This window comes from Papilio machaon, chromosome 8 (genome assembly GCF_912999745.1).
Source record: "Papilio machaon chromosome 8, ilPapMach1.1, whole genome shotgun sequence".
In the NCBI taxonomy this organism is placed as follows: domain Eukaryota; kingdom Metazoa; phylum Arthropoda; class Insecta; order Lepidoptera; family Papilionidae; genus Papilio; species Papilio machaon.
Window position 1 is genome coordinate 5,137,804 of NC_059993.1, and position 16,996 is coordinate 5,154,799.

The 16,996-nt window shown below is 32.9% G+C and overlaps 1 protein-coding gene across 1 annotated transcript; it reads right to left on the reverse strand.

Annotated features, from left to right (window-relative positions):
• Window positions 1-256: 256 nt before the first annotated feature.
• LOC106717785 (lachesin) lies at window positions 257-16,505 on the reverse strand. The gene is made up of 10 exons (XM_045679075.1): window positions 16,437-16,505; window positions 6,452-6,549; window positions 4,645-4,852; window positions 3,103-3,261; window positions 2,483-2,611; window positions 2,273-2,410; window positions 1,300-1,449; window positions 1,085-1,114; window positions 944-1,006; window positions 257-366 (listed from the first exon to the last, which is right to left on the reverse strand). Exons 1-10 carry the CDS (start codon window positions 16,498-16,500, stop codon window positions 257-259), a joined length of 1,149 nt encoding a protein of 382 aa, XP_045535031.1. The 5' UTR covers window positions 16,501-16,505.
• Window positions 16,506-16,996: the final 491 nt, after the last annotated feature.

Below are 16,996 nucleotides of genomic sequence, written 5' to 3' on the forward strand. Positions count from 1 at the left end.
AACCATAATTTCGGGACCCGAGAAAGCAATGACGTCAATTCCGCGAACTGTCATCTGCTTGCGTCACGTACATCCCTCGAGGCTCTCGAAACTCCGACAAGGTCGTTGTGCAATTTGATGTAAAATATTTAATAAATATTCAATATATATAACAATTCAAATTAGCATTAACAAAAATAAAATTGATCTAATAACATTGACTAGTATATTACATAAGGCAAAGCAAACGTTTTACCGACGAACTACCTTATTTTACTCAAAGAAACCTCCAAGTAACAACACTGTTAACAATTATTAGAGAGGACAGTAAACTGAAATTAAAGGAATCCTTCCAAGCAGCGCCGCTGTAATTTTGTAATCTGAAATCTGAAAACATTTCACTAATTAGACTACATTTTTAATACCGACCCAAAATATTAGCGGAGTTTTTTGTTCCATAATATCGTAATCATTTGCAAATCTTACGAAAATGTAATAATTTAACATTTTACTATACTAGTTTCCAGCTATGCAATCTTAGAAACTATTTATATTTTATATGAAATTATCTTTAAGACTAGCTGTCGCCCGCGACCCCGTCCGCGTGGAATAAAAAAAAACGTAAAAGCAGCCTATGTGTTCTTCCAGACTATGTTCTACATCTGTGCGAAATTTCATCGAGATTCGTGAAGCCGTTCCGGCGATAACTTTAAACAAATATCCATCCATCCATCAAAACATTCACCTTTATACTAATTAAAACTGTAATGACAATTAATCTTTTCTTATAGAAGAAAGCATAAACACAAAGAATGGAATCCATGGACAAATGGCAGTCATTTAAATTCAGGCAAACATATAGTAATCACAGAATATTAACTTTTGAGATAATTATGAGGTTAATATTGTAGAAATTACTTTTATTCTTTACGTTTCCCATAACTTAAGAAATGTTATAAATTACCTCGTGTGCCGAATGGTGTGCTATCTGATGACTTATCGGCAATTATATTCAGTCTCTGAACTGCTGTCAACAAAGAATTCGTATTGAACATATGGGAGATCAATAAAACATTAAATGAGTTTTAATATAATTAAGTTATACCATTATTTTCCATTGCGGGAGGAGGCATTGCTGTAAATAAAACCAATGTTTTTACTGCGTTAATAACCACGGTAGTTAACTAAAAAAAGTAATACGGCAAAAAATATCAACATTTCTCACACTCCTTCTTTATTCAAAACTATATAGGGTCGACACAACAGGTACAATTATCATTTCCAGATCAAAAAATGTTTTCAAACGTACTAATAACTTACGATATAATTTAATAGTTCCCTCGCTGTCACCCAAAGAATTTTTGGAGACACATTTGTATGCTCCGTAATCCGAGCTCGTTATCCTACGAATGGGAAGCCGTAGCACGGTGCGATACGAGCCCGATATCTTTTGCGGTTCCAAGCCCCTACCTAAAATTACAACTATCACGTTACAGCAATAGTAACAGTATCATAAACTGTGGGCTTCTACTTCTGTGACATTTATGTTAAAATATATCATCATCCTTTTCATTTTCTTTAAATGATAGAGATACTATCTGTTTAAAAATTGATAAATGTCACGGCAATGGAAACCAACTATTTGTTAAAGTCTAAAATGATTTTTAATTTTGTAATTACTCGTAGAATTGAGCCTCTTCATACAAAATGGCTGTAATTATAAAATCCGTCGTTCTATTCAATTAAATAGCTTGCTTTACATAACGATAATATTATTCCCAATGCTAGTGATTAATATATCTAAAGCTCATTGAAGCGAACACCCCTATTGATTGATAATCTACAGGTCAACACAACGTACGGGCAGGCGGCAGATATGCCGCATCGAATCAATCAGCATTACATACTAACGTGTGCATAAGGCATTCTATGAGCGTAATCACAACTTAGAAGGTATTTTTGCTTATTAAAATCCTACAAGATTTCACTCTTGCACTCAGGCAACAAAGAGCTGTTTATCTGATACGGAGTGAAAAATAAAGAAAATAAAACTAAAATCGTTTTGTTGTAAACTCCTAGTGTTAATAGCAGCGTTATGAAAGAACCGTTGTCTAACATGAACAGTTTTAAAACATGTAAACAAAAGGTAGCTGTCAATACTAAGGTAACCTGAGTTTCCGTTATATTCTCAAGATATGAGTAAAATAAATGGACACAGATAATAAAAAACACTATTTGAAATTCACCAATATATAGTTTCAATACCAAAACCGAAATGATTAAATACACATACCGATCGGTACTATTTCTCCATTTTCCCTGCTCCAGTAACTAACGGGCTTGGGATAGGCCTCTATTTCACATTCCAGCAATAAATCGGACCCCAATACGGCGCCCACTAATTGATTCTTAATTGTCACCACGGGCGGATCTAATAAAAGAGAAAATTTACACAGATATACACACAAATTTAAAATACAAAAATAAAGAGGTTATTACTTACATTCTACGGTAAGCATTATTCTTTTGCTAACCGTAGGCGGTACTCCGTTAGAGGCTATGCACAAATATGCACCCGCATGCTGCCTGTTTACTCGACTTATATTTAAAACAGGACCTTCTAATGACGTCACTGCAAATAAAGTAAGCAGAATAAAACGCGAAAACAGAGTACTATTTAAAGAACAAATGCATGTTTTAAGTTATAAGTACTTTCGTAAAGTGAACAATGAATACTTAAAAGTAGTTTTTCATCGCGCTAAATTATATAGCTAGATAATACACTAATTACAAATCATGTCTATCTCACGTGTACTTTGATGTAGTTTAAGACCATTTGAGGTTCTACTTCAAGGTGAGTTGATTGACGTTAGTGTAATTAAAAAAATAGGCAATTTTAAAATTTTAAAAATTAAAAATTAAGTTTACACGACCTTATCCTACTCTACATACCCCAATCCGCGGGATTTTTACTCACTGTTCACTTTATTTACAAATAAATTTTAATTACAACCTATGTTTACTGGGAATAGCAATAGAGCATAAAGTTCGCTTTGAAAACTATCTTTTGTTGTAACAATAAAGAGCTTTACAGTAAAAAAGAATAGGTAATTAAATAGTTACCTTGAATGCCATCCGCGATTATTATAGTTTTGGAATGTTCCCTTCGCCAAGTTATTTGTGGATGCGGTGAGCCCGTGGCGGCGCAGGTAAGACTGACCGATGCCCCTTCACGCACTGTCTGATCAGTACTGGTTCCACGGTCCAAGATATCAGGCGGTACTAACATATGAATATACGAACAAGTCACCGGAAAATCGTGTACGAGGCGTACATTTTATGATTTGTCTAGGCAACGAAATGGGTTGACAAATTGCTTTTCAAAATTCAGTCACAAAGTGTTATATTTCTACTCTTATGAGTTATGAGTAATTCTTCATTGTTTGTAAAATGTCTTCCAATGTCACTTTTTTAATGAATTCATTCAATGCGTAGGCAAATTGCAAATAGACGGCACACGATTTACCAGTGACATAGTATATCATGTCAACAGACTATTTTGTGTGATATCACGACCGAAGTTTGTAAAAATGAATAGTAAGGCATTATAGCAAGGTCACGTCGAAACTTCCATGGATAAAATATGAAACCACATTGTAAATCTCGCAGTAAAACTAAAATCAAGGCTTTTAGCAGTTCTATTTTGCGCAGTGTACGGCCATAACATATGTACAACTGTATGGTTTACGTTGATTACGCTTTTATTGTTCAAGGGTTTTTACATGCCAGTATTATAATAAAAGAAAACTATTTTAAATTATAAGGTTTTAAATAACTGCGTGAGGGTATTACAATATGATATTCATTTAAAAGCTTTTTCTTACTTATTAATTTTAAATTGATGTAGGTAGAGTTAGCTCTTTGCTTATCGCTCACGGCTCAGAGCTAACCCAAGTTAGGAGCGACAAGGCCATAGTCAACCATGCAGGCCCGGTGTGGGTTAGTTGCCTTCACACATATCTTTAATTTTTTTTTCTTCATCGTAAAAAACGTCGTATAAATGTACATAAGTAATTCGATAATTAAAAAAATCGAACCTGTTGGACCTATTGATTTCCGGCCAGTCAAACAAACGCTTAACAACTGCGCCACCGACGCTCAGTGCACATTTTAATGCCTTTGTTTAACTCTGGCATCAAAAAAAAGTAGCATATATGTATATTTTTTATTTATAAACATGAATTTTAATATTGTCTCGTAGTTACGAGGTCACCCATTGTTTGCAGTCTGATTCTATTCTCAACATAAAATATGTTATTTAAAACATATCTCAATTCCTATCAACATATAATATTAATTTTTTTACTATATTTACCAATATTGAACACGAAATATTGACGACAAGTCCTCAAAAATCTGACCAACGAATCTCATAATTTCTACAATCTTCTTTCTACAACACAAAACTTAGCTTTCCCATTAATTATACCTCTTAGTTGTACACAATTAAACATAAAAATTAGAACGCCATTAAGGGCAGAAAAAAGCAGACTGTTTTACTCTTCGGTATCGTCAGCTTCTAGCGGTCAAAGTACTTAAGTCAACTGTTGATCTCTGCTAGCTATCGATACCGAATGCTTAAACAGTCAATGAGCCTTTACTCACCGACGACGTCTAAGTAGCCGAGTTGACTTTTCATAGGGTCCGTATTGATCTGACACATGTACCAGCCTCTATCCGTTTCACGGAGTTCCCTTATGTGAAGGAACCAAGTGCGATGGTCGCTGTGGGTTACACCAACTCTCCGACTTCTTGATATCACATGTGTGTGAATGGTTAGGATCGTCTGAGTGTCCACTCTTAGCCATGCAACCTAAGAAAACATTTAAATAGATATAAGAACGCATTGAAATAAATTAATATTAAATCATACCACAATATACTAAATTGTCATGACATCTAGAGTAATCGTAAAAGTGAAAAAGTCTGTGATTTACAAATATGTACATATTCAAATTTTAAAAATATTAAGAAATCTTTTAACAAAACAATGGCTTTTACAAAGTATTTTATATGCACATAAATCGTAAACATACTTGAGACTTGAACACGCTTAAAACAGCTTCAAAGTGATTTTGCGAACGGAAAGTGTTGCCTGAAGTGCAAGAAGCAGTTAGTAAGTACTTTCATTGAACAAGATAACAAGTTTCTCTTACATTATATCTTGAGAACGTTTCAAAAATATCAGATAATGCATAATAATATTTTGCATTACGATACTTGTTATATAATACTAAAATACAGTCGAATCTAAATGAAGGTGAGTAATTTTCTCAGAGGTTTCTCTCTTATACGAGTTTCTCGCTTATCCAGGTTCGACTGTTTTAAATCACAGTTATTGCTCTTTTGAAATTTGGATTGAGTTTGTTTTCTTAATATAAATGCATAAAATAAATGAATTATGAATTATGAATTATGAATTATGAATTATGAATTATTATTAATTTAAAACGCACTAGAAATTATCAAGCACTCGAAAAACACGAAAAAATTAAAGTTACGTATTTAAATAAAATTAAATTTTAAAGTAAAATAATATCTTATAATATGGTCTCTAAAATGTTTATGTGAACAGTATTAACCAACTTTTTTGATAGTGCAACTTTGCATTTCCTAAGTAGTATAAGTTAGCTACGCATAGCATTTAAGGAAATGTTTGAAAGTGTTAAAACTAGGAAACTTTTTCTCTTGTTCTTTTTGACGAGTCAGTCTATCAGTTTTCTTCTTAAGAGGTTAGCTTTTTAGAAACTACACTTTAAGACTTGTAAATAACTACTCGTATCTTTAACGGTATTTCGTAATACTTTAATGACTTTCCAAAGAACCTCATTTAATATACTGGTGTTTCTAATTGTTAATTTAACAAAATAATTATATCCTAAAAGTTATATTTGAAAAATAATCAATGAAATTGTTGACCTCAGTCCTTTTTAAAATTGAACTTACAAATGATTAAAATAAATTTAATTTGCGACATAAGATACCTGCGTATAGTTTTTAAAACGATCTATGCTGGACGTAAATTTCAACTTAGTTACCGTTGAAAGAACTTTAAAGCGCACTCTACGAGAGCATAAGAAGGCTATTCATATGATATTTAAAGTCGTAATTTTTCCAGAGTCTTGCGCTTATAATAAGATATTAAACTTTTAAAATAATTATATTTTAAAGATACTCATTACCAGGGCTAAATGTTAACATTTTAAATGAATTAAAAACATTTTTAATTATATAATTTTCAAAAATAAATTAAATAGTTTACAAGAGAAGATCATTGTGTACAGGTAAAATGTGTTAGTACAGTTTTTTATTTAAATCAAATACAAAATTACTTGACAAAAGTATCTTTAAACTAAAATTTGTATAATTTTCGGCGATGGGAATCCGCAGTAAAATACATTAAACCACAAACCTTGTATGATGAAAGATTGTGTACTGTACAAGCCATGATAGCCTCTCTTCCAAGCGGCGCTGTGACATTTTCTATGGGAGCACTAAAACCCGGTTCAGCTGCAAATAAAACAAATAGTTAGGATAAAAAACATAAACATACATTTAACATGTCATAAATGTTACCAAAAATCTACGCTTTTAAAAAAACTAAATACCATCATTATAAACGCGTTAGTAATGTCAAAACGTTTTTACTTTGAGAGTCAAATACATTCTTTGTGTTAAAAGTCGACCAAAAATACCATTGCCTAATAAAAGGCACCAAAGCCGCGGAATGAAAACATTTTATGATTGCGAAACACGTGACTTATAACAACATACAGGCAATAGAGAAAAAATTAAGAATTTTGTTTCCGCAGTTTTGGTTTCGAAAAACAACTTTTATAGATACATCTTAAAAATGAAAGTTTTTTAAAGTACTCACTGCTTCTATATTTTATTTTATTTTAAGTAGCAGTAAAGCTGAATACTACATGGAAATAAATAGAATGGATAGTTGATATTATCTGGGCATCATGATGAGTTTCGCTGCCCGCGCCTCGGGAGACACAGCCGGCCTCGTCTCGCCGCCTCGTGAAAACTAATTATCCGAATAGTATTGTTTGGAAAGTTGAACACAATAAACCACACAATAAGGGTAATAAACTGAAAATCAAACCAGCACTCCGAAAACTTTAGCAGTAAAGCCATGCTATGACTGGAATTTAATTCTGGTACAAAGAGACATTTCGCGGCGAGATTAAAAGTAAAAAAAATCAGCAGCCGATAGATAATGCGTTAACACACACTTACACTAAAAGCATTATTAGGGAATTGTGTGCTAAATCTGTATTTATATCTTTAGATCGATACGGGGAACATACATTGGGAAGCTTAACTAATTTAGGGCTCTCGCTTATAACTCTCCAACCCAATCAAGATAACACTAGTCGATAAAACAAAAACAGATTAGGAGACCAGATTTTTCTTAATGAATTATATTTACATTTCCTTCTACATAAAATGTTTATCAATTCATTATTATTATTATATTTTATTTAATTATTATTATAGAAATAGAATAACATTATTTTGTAAGAACGCGAAATTTTTTATCATCGAGTATTGTATTACCAAAATTTATTTTCCATTAAACTGAACGTAAATAAATTGAACTGTTTAGAAGAACGATAAAGCGAATACAAATTGATTTATACAGAACCGTTTGTTTAAATCGCTGTCAAATGTATTTCCTTTAGGATAACGAATGAAAGGAATCTCGCAGATTGTTGATAAATTTTCACTTAGAGCTCAAATTAGTCTGAACGATTTCGAATTTATAAATGGAAGCTTAGGCAATCGCCCTGCTAATTTAAAGCTTTAAACATTTTTAAATCGAATCTGCTCAAAATGGCGTATCAAACTCCCAAACTCCCGAGGAGGCAGAGTCGGATTAGAGTGAAAAAGCAGACACCAGTCTCAAAGGGGAGTGGTGACTCTGAAGAAAAACAAAGAGTAAACATTTCAGCAGTACATTACTGCGACGGCATCTTTAAAAACTTTAAAATTGTAACACCGAAAATCAAACAAGAGAACAAAAAGACATCCACGCCAACTATATGTTACTTAAGAGAAATTTATTTACGTTACTTTTAACCACCGCATGTTTGAATGCATATTACGAAACTAATGTAACGTCATCATCTCATATGTACCTGACATTTCCCTATAGAGAGTCGGCACAGTACACTCTTCCATACATCTCTGTCATTCATTATATTAGAGTTATAAACTAAACTTCATCATAATAATAAAAATAATTTATAGTTAAAAAGATGTATTAAACAAAAAGACTAATATAAATATAAAATATTTGTGCAGGGCGCTATAATAGTTGATACTGTTGAAGCGGGCTGGGAGTCGGGGGCTTGTGAAACTTCCGGCGTTGTCACTGACAAATTACGAACGTTCCCCGCAACGGTCCCTAGCTTCACTAATTGACTACACGTCAAATTTTACCGCGATAATCCAAATATAGGAGGGCGAGATTTTAATATGCGCCCACTAATAGTTTCCCTTCTAACAATCTGTCTACTTGGCCTCATTTAACGTGCTCGTCTAAACTTACTACGCGTCTTGTGTTGTTCAAGTTTACGGTAATTAACAAAATAAACACGTTTTAATTATTTTATTAACATTTATGAGTTTAAAAAAAAAGATCTACTGGCTGTATTATTATGTCATTCCGAGAAAAAAAAGTAAAGAATAAGACATTTAGGATACATAAAGTTAGTATGGAATAGGAATCCAAACATACTTGTATCACGAAACACATTACAGCGGAATTATGCTTCTGTCATTTGTGTGAAAAGATAAACAAATAAACTTGTATGTTTGAAAAAAATAATAAACAATTGGAGAAGAGAATTTGTCTAATAATTTAACTGTACTCATCTTAAAGTAATTCACACATTTATCTTACAAGTACCGAAGAATTACTACATCTTCACCAAATAATCATTGTTACTTTAAAAAAGTGCTCTGTAATATAGTATGACTTCAGTAATTTTGTAATTTACGCATACTTTACGTTTTATTGATACGCTTGTTGTTAATCGTTTATTCATTGTAAAAAAAAAGCTTTTTATTATCTTCTAATTTTAAGTAAATAAAAATTTATGCAACATCTTTGTTTTCATCGCTTTGTAAAGTGGTAAAAAGAAAAAAGTTTCCATGAAATTCCTGCCGATCTATCAAACGATCTAAAGGTTACACAGTGCATAATTGTACATGAGCACGCTTCAAAATTAGATGGGACTAGCGGCAAACTGTTTCAATTACGTGTTGTTTTATATAAGTATTTTTAGTTTAATTTTACATAATTGCGATAACATTTTCTAACATAGTAGCTTTAACTTGACATGTTGCTATTTACATGCAGTATTTTAATTTTCTACTTCGAATGTAGCTAGATGTATTAGGATAACATATTTAAATAGGTAATGAATAATGTTTTAAACGTTTTTCATTAATTCAGATTATTAATTAAATTTTTATAAAATGACTAGCGGACCCGACAGACGTTGTCCTGTACACACGTCTTTAATTTCATACTTTTTTTTAATGAGCTGAAACAATTTGGACCGCTTTGATGAAAATTATTATTGAAAAGTTATTACTTTGTTAAATAAATAACAGCATCGTAAATGAAAACTTTAAATCATTTTAATGAAAGGTGAAAAAGCTTGCACTCAAAACATTTTATAACATATATATTTATTTATTTTTAATTTACAAAAACTTAATTTATCGTAATGCCATTGGATGTACAATATTTTTAGTTAGTCCATGAGGAGTATAAACAAACAAACTCGATGGTTTTCCAACTCTGGAACACGCAACGTACAATTGGCCGTGAGAAAAACACGGATTTTCTAAATCTAAGCCACAAAATGTCATCGTTTGACCTTGTGACTTATTAATAGTCATAGCATATGCCAAACGGATCGGAAATTGTAAGCGTTTAAATGGTATAGGTGAATCTGAAGGAATCATTGGGATCCGCGGTAAAAGTACAATTTCACCTTGGAATTTTCCAGATAAAATATTCGCTTCAATAATGTTGCCCATGATTTTTTTTATAACTAATCGCGTGCCATTACACAATCTCGGGGCATTTAAATTACGAAGCAAAATTATAGGTGAGCCAATCTTCAGTCGCAAATTATGTGGTGGCATTCCAGGTAAATCTAAAGAATTCAAAAATTCTACTGGATAGTTGACCACTTCGTCAGGATCAACAACGGTGTCAATTGATTTAAATGTAATTTCATTACCAGGCAATGACTGTTGTATTTTAAAATTGATGGCGTCTACATCTAAATTTTTTGCAGCTAAAATAGCTCGCTCTCGTAGCCATTCATGATTAGTATAGTTATATCTTAAATCTGGAAAGATACTATTTATTAATTCATCTTTGGTAGCCACCATGTTGCAAAAGTTCTCTGGAAATTTAATAAATTGGGTGTCTTCATACAGTTGAATTTTACCGTTGCCAATGTCTAACAATTGTTCAGAGAATCCTGACGCTAATGGATCATTTTGTAGTTGAACGCGCATATTGATAGTAAGGCTCAATTTACTGACACTCCGCCATAGATAAGATTCCTTCAAACATGCGTTTACTTCGTCTGCATATGTCGCACGTGGAATTACTGGCAATGTTTGCCTGAAATCACCAGACAGTAGCAGTAGAGCACCACCGAAAAGCCTAGTATTATCTTTGATATCCTTCAGGGACCTGTCGAGAGCTTCAAGCGAATGCTTGTGGGCCATTGTACATTCATCCCAAATAATAATTTTGCATTTTCTCAAAACTTCAGCCATGCCGGAATGCTTCTTTATGTTACACATTGCTTCGGGATTTGTATGAACATTCAAAGGTAACTTAAGTGCTGAATGCGCAGTCCGTCCACCATCAAGTAACGTCGCTGCAATGCCTGATGAAGCAATGGCCAATGCAATATGATTTTGTGATCGAATGCGCGCAAGTATCAGTGAGATGAGAAAGGTTTTACCAGTGCCACCTGGTGCATCCAAAAAAAAGAATCCACCTTGTTGTGCTGCAATTGATACGTTAATTTGATCATATACATTTCGTTGTTCAGCTGTAAGCAATTGTTCATTATTAGCAACAAAAGTAGCCAACGAAGTCTTATCAAACTGGTGTTCACGTTGAACATCACTGTTGATGATATCTACTGCTGGGCGGTTCGGCGCCGGCATGCCAAAATGGATGAGTGGCATGTTTGAAATAAGAATACAAATATCCTCAATCATAATTAAAGCCTCATTGTATATTTCTGCGGAGAATTGAATATCAGGATTTTGATTAGTAATTCTAATCCGATGCAAAATATCTTCACTCATTGAGTCTTTATATTTGTTCCAGAGAGCAGATGCTTCAGACGGAAAACACGTTGTTAATATTATTGAAAATAATTGACGAATTTGTTGTGGAGATGAGCTCAGTGCTGCATCTGCAAGTGTGAGATCCCAATGGTTATCATCCTCCAATAAATGTAACTCACGACACGCATCGAAGAAAGTGTCGTATAAAATACCATTGACTTTTCGTAAATATTGGAAGGATGTCGGTCCAAGAACATTAACCAATAACAAACGCAAAAAAAAACATTCGCGTTGCTTAGGATGAACTGTATATAGTCGACCTAAAGTATTTGTCATAAATATGTCGGCGAATCCTGTGACTGGAATCCCTCGTTTTCGTGGTTCCCAATTTTTCGATTGCTTATTCCATGTAAAAAATTTAGGAACATCAGTATACATTAATGTTTTTGCGAATTGACCAACAACATCTTGTCGATTACAAAGATTGAAAAATTCAGTAAGAGTTGTTTTTGGAGCCGTTAATGCTTGTTGTAGTGCAGTCTGTTCTGTAAAATAAACACGCTGTCCGTTTTCAAGATGCACAGTCAAATGTATAACTGCAGGATCCCTTTCATGTATAGGAAACGTAAAAATGCGCCAGACAGCTTCATTGCTACTTATGTATCGACCCATTTGATAACGTGTTATTTCGTCATTGTCATTTACATTTTGAACAGCAAATATAGCTTTATCACTGCCCTTGTGAACGTACTTACAAATGTATTTGATAGATTTCACCGAACTGCACAGTTCAACGTTTATGTGCGCTTTATAGGTTTTGCATAGTAATGGCGAATATGGAACCACCCACCGATTATCAATATCTACTCTTACACCGTTTGACAGTCGCAATTCATACGATTGACCGCCATTATCTACGTCTCTGCGCCGGTAAGATGGATAACCGTCAATATTGGTGATAGTATCAGTTTGACATGGTTTTGGAAAACGTTTCGTACATTTTCCATCATTCATGCATGGTGACATCATGTTTAGAGTACCGCATGGACCATGAATCATATTAGTAGTAACAATGTTAAACAGTTCTTGATCAACATTCGGATCTGGAATTTCCGCTGAAATAATTTTGTCAATTTCTTCTGGGCGTACTTTATCCACCAACCAAATCAAAATATGCGCATGAGGTAAACCTCGTTTTTGCCACTCAACAGAGTAAAGCCAACAACGTGTTTCACCAAAAACCGAGTAATGTGTGATCAAATTCATCAAAGATTTTAATTTTTGTTTAAAGACACGCGCAGTGATATCGTGGCGATGCATCGATGTTTGACCTGACAACAGCAAGTTTTTGATTTCATCCCAATTTGGATTACATGTAAATGTGATAAAAAGATCTGGTCGACCGTATGCACGTACGTATGTCATAGCGTCTTGAATATATTCTTGCATATGACGCGGACTACCAATATATGATGATGGGAGAATATATGTGGTACCGATGTTGTTAATGACGTTTGTTGCATCTACATTACCGATTACTGCATCACGCAAATGAATATACTCTTCAGCTCGAAGTTTTGCTTGATTGAATTTTATATACCTTAATCTTTCACTTTCAATTTTTACATACATATCGACGATGTACTGATGAAATAGCTGTCTACAGCGGAGAATATTATTATCTTCATTAGCACGAATCATTAACCGATATGCGTAGAAATTCATGGCACTAACTTTCTTGGTCAGTTCTTCACCTGTAAATAAATATAATTATGAGATAAACAAAAATTATTTATTAAAAAAAAAAATTGTAAGATAATCTATAAGTTGTACCTGTAGTTGGATTCCGTTGTTTAATATTTAAATGATATCCGTCTTCTCCTTCCCAAAATATTAACGGATACTGCAAAGCATCGTAAGAACGATGATTGTCTTGAATTATTTGCATCGTATTATCTCTGCGTTGTATGCGAATGTCTCTACGTTCACATGGGTCACCAGCCATAACAACTGCCACTTCATTAATGGTTGGAACATTATATGTGCCTGCGTGCTCTCCATAGGGTACTTTGTCTGCTTTAATAACAATGACATAGTTATCGTTTTGCAGTCTGTTAGAAAGAGTCTTGAACAATTGTACTAATTGGTTATGGTTTTGCAAAAACCTTTCCAAAATGTCCACAATTTCTCGTTCCTCCATCTGTTCTATATGGTTGTAAACGCAGCGTGTATGTGATTGTTGCTCTTCATTCCCCATAAAATAAATTTGTAAAAATTTTGGATCGGCATCAGGCATTGGAAGTAACGAACCAATTTGGTGATATACTTGGCCTTGAATTTTGAATGTGGATTCAAAATTACGGCCATCTTCATTATGAATAATTTTTGTTGCTGCAAATGATGTCATTTGGAAGCATGAATTTAATTTACGAATTTTCCGTAAAAATAATTTCGATTGAGATGTGATTCCAGCTAAAAGCGTTTTTAAAGGTTCTGGTGGTGGTTTTAGCGGTGGCAGTGATATTTTTCCAGATGCGCAACATAAACCAGCTGATTCACCTTTGTACTTGAAAGCATGACAATGTTGACACTCTTTGTCCATACTACCAATCGTGATCAATGCATGTGATGAATAATCTATTTCAGGATCATATTCAAACGCGAGACGATTAAGTGATGCTCGTGCCAATGCTCGATTATCTTGTACTCGCTGTTGGTTACGTTCTCTATGTGCGTTGGTCGCTCGTTGACGTGCCTCTCGTTGTCTTAATGTATTAGCACGAAGACGTTGAGCACGTTGCTCTAAATTTTCATTTGCACGTGTACATGCAGCTCGATCTCTTAAATTTATATTATCCATAGAATGTTCTTCTACTGTTCTATTCAATCGATGATCATGAACTAATTGCGCGTGCTGAGTACGTCGACCAATATTTCTTGCTCTTCCACGAAGACGTGGCATTTTTCTACAAAAATAAAATATTGCAAAATAATATACAATGAATATGAGTTACTTATTGATAATGAATTTTTAATTTATTATGACAAATATAATGACAAATATATGACAAATTTTAGATAAAGAACATGTAATCGCATTTTGTGAGTTTTTTTATTTAATATCTCCAAAAAGGAATTAATTGTCAATAAAAATAATTAAAAAAATTCAATCCTCTAACTACACAAATAAACTTGAAGGTTATACTCACTTCGATTCCGCACTAAATTTACAAAATGTATAAGTTATTTATATACACTTCAGAACTCTTCGAAAACTAATTACATTAAATATTTTAATTAGCAACTTCACTTGAATAACACAATTATAACACAAAATAACGAAATACTTTTTCAAATTGATCGTAGCACTATCAGTCGGGACAAACTAAAATTAAAATAGAATAATATTGAATGCGATGATAGCGCCATCCGTCGAATCTGATGTAAAACATTCCAAAATCAAAAACTCCTTACAAATAAAAATTAATTAAAAAAACATCTGAATTCACAAAATTATTTATACACACTTCAAAACTCTTTAAAAAATAATTACATTTAATATTTTAATCAGCACATGAATTGAATAACAAAATTTTTTTCAAATTAATCGTAGCACCATCTGTCGGGACAAACTAAAATTGAAATAGAATAATATTGAATGCGATGATAGCGCCGTCCGCCGGATCTAATGTAAAACATTCCAAAATCAACAACTCCTTATAAATAAGAAATTAATTGAAAAAACATTTTCCAGTAGACCAAACTGTAAATCTAAACCATTCTCGAATCTCCACGAACACACACAAAAAATTTCATCAAAATTGGTCCAGTCGTTTAGGAGGAGTTCAGTCACATACACACGCACACAAGAAATATATATATTAAGATGACACAGTTAGATGGAAGGTTATTTTATTTATTTATATTACATGTTGTTAGCCTTGGGATTAGAACAAAGTCCCAAAAAACTAGACAAAATAATTTGACAGGATCAAAAAAGAATTATTTTAAATCGGACATCAGCTCAAAGAATGTCCACTACTCAACGTGGACTTTTAATAGATTATAAAATTTCAAACATATTTCAGTACATTACACGTCAGATAAAAAATAATAAAGTTATATTGAATCCTTATAATAATCCTCGGTCACGGATACATCCTATTGATAAAACACACCAATGATAACACAAACAACAAAACGTATAAAATAAATGTCTCAGGAAAATTACATTTACTTTATAAAATATAGTTTAAACTTATGCCTTACCATATTTCCTCAACATGTGTGCTTTATCACAAATTTAGTGTCGATTCTTTAATACTGATTGAAATTTTGGAATCAGTTCCGTTGCTTTAAAATTAACCCTAATAAACAAAAAGCAAAATATCTGATCTCTTTCTATCGATAACTAGCAATTTTTACACCTTTGCAATAACAGCTATGTTTAGATGAATACTTATATAGACAAATAACTGCTAAATAAATACTACAAACTAAAGTGTTATTTAGCTTTTTCATTACAAGCAGGGCTTTCTATTGTTATGTTTGTAAGAATTTTTAAAATTGGTATATCCATTAGTTTTTGTGCTCATCTCACATATAAGTATGTACATGAACATTATCAACAGAGTGTTAATATAAAATATATAACAAAGAACATGTTAATATGTATGTTCCTAATTTTATCCTTCTAATTCTTCTTGTTTTTTTATTATCACAGAATTAAAAAAATAGCCTATAATATGTAATATATATGCTCTCGTGCATCAGCTGCCTTTCAGTCTAAGTCCCAAGCCCCTCAAAATCGGTCCAGTTGTTCAACAAACGCGGCCTTGCGGACGGACAGAAAGACAAAAATTAAAAAAATAGTTTTTGGTTATCAGCTATACATATACATCATGTGTAGGTAATATTTTGTTTTATTTCTATGCAGACACTCCAATTTTATTGATATTTTATATTTTATGTTTGTAGGACATAAAAAAATATATTGTTTATTTTAACAGCTACTACAGTTACATTTGCTCATGCATCATCATAATTATACTTACGTGATAGCGTTGTCGCACTTGACCAAATAAGCAGCCAATCCAATAAAATTAAAATTAAAAACATTTTATCACTTCCTGTTTTCAATAATATTTATGTCTAAATGATAGTTAATCAACTTTTAAGACATTTTTAAACAAAATATTCCAAGTTTCAGTTTTATTTTCAATCTTTTTATAATTCCCTGAAGCCTTGAAAGTTGTAAATAAGGTGTTTGTTCAGAATATAATAATAGCGGATAATTCTTCCTTAATATTACTGGCACGTAGACCAGAAAAATAAAATAAATTTGGAGTCACTTTAATATTGTACTGTACAAAACATTTTTAAGCTGTGAAACACAAAGTAAACGCTCCTTCGGATTGCATTCGACACACGCGAGGAAGTGATTAAGAGGGCGGTCAACTTCAATAATATGTAATACTTTGACGACGTTCCGTGAAAAGTTTTAAAGACTTCGATTTGCCAGCGAGTTGCGCGACCGTTTCGTAGCACGGCTCGTAGACAACTGGCGCAATGACTTGCCGCGCGGCTACGGCACCTCCCCTTTACTAAAGCCTTC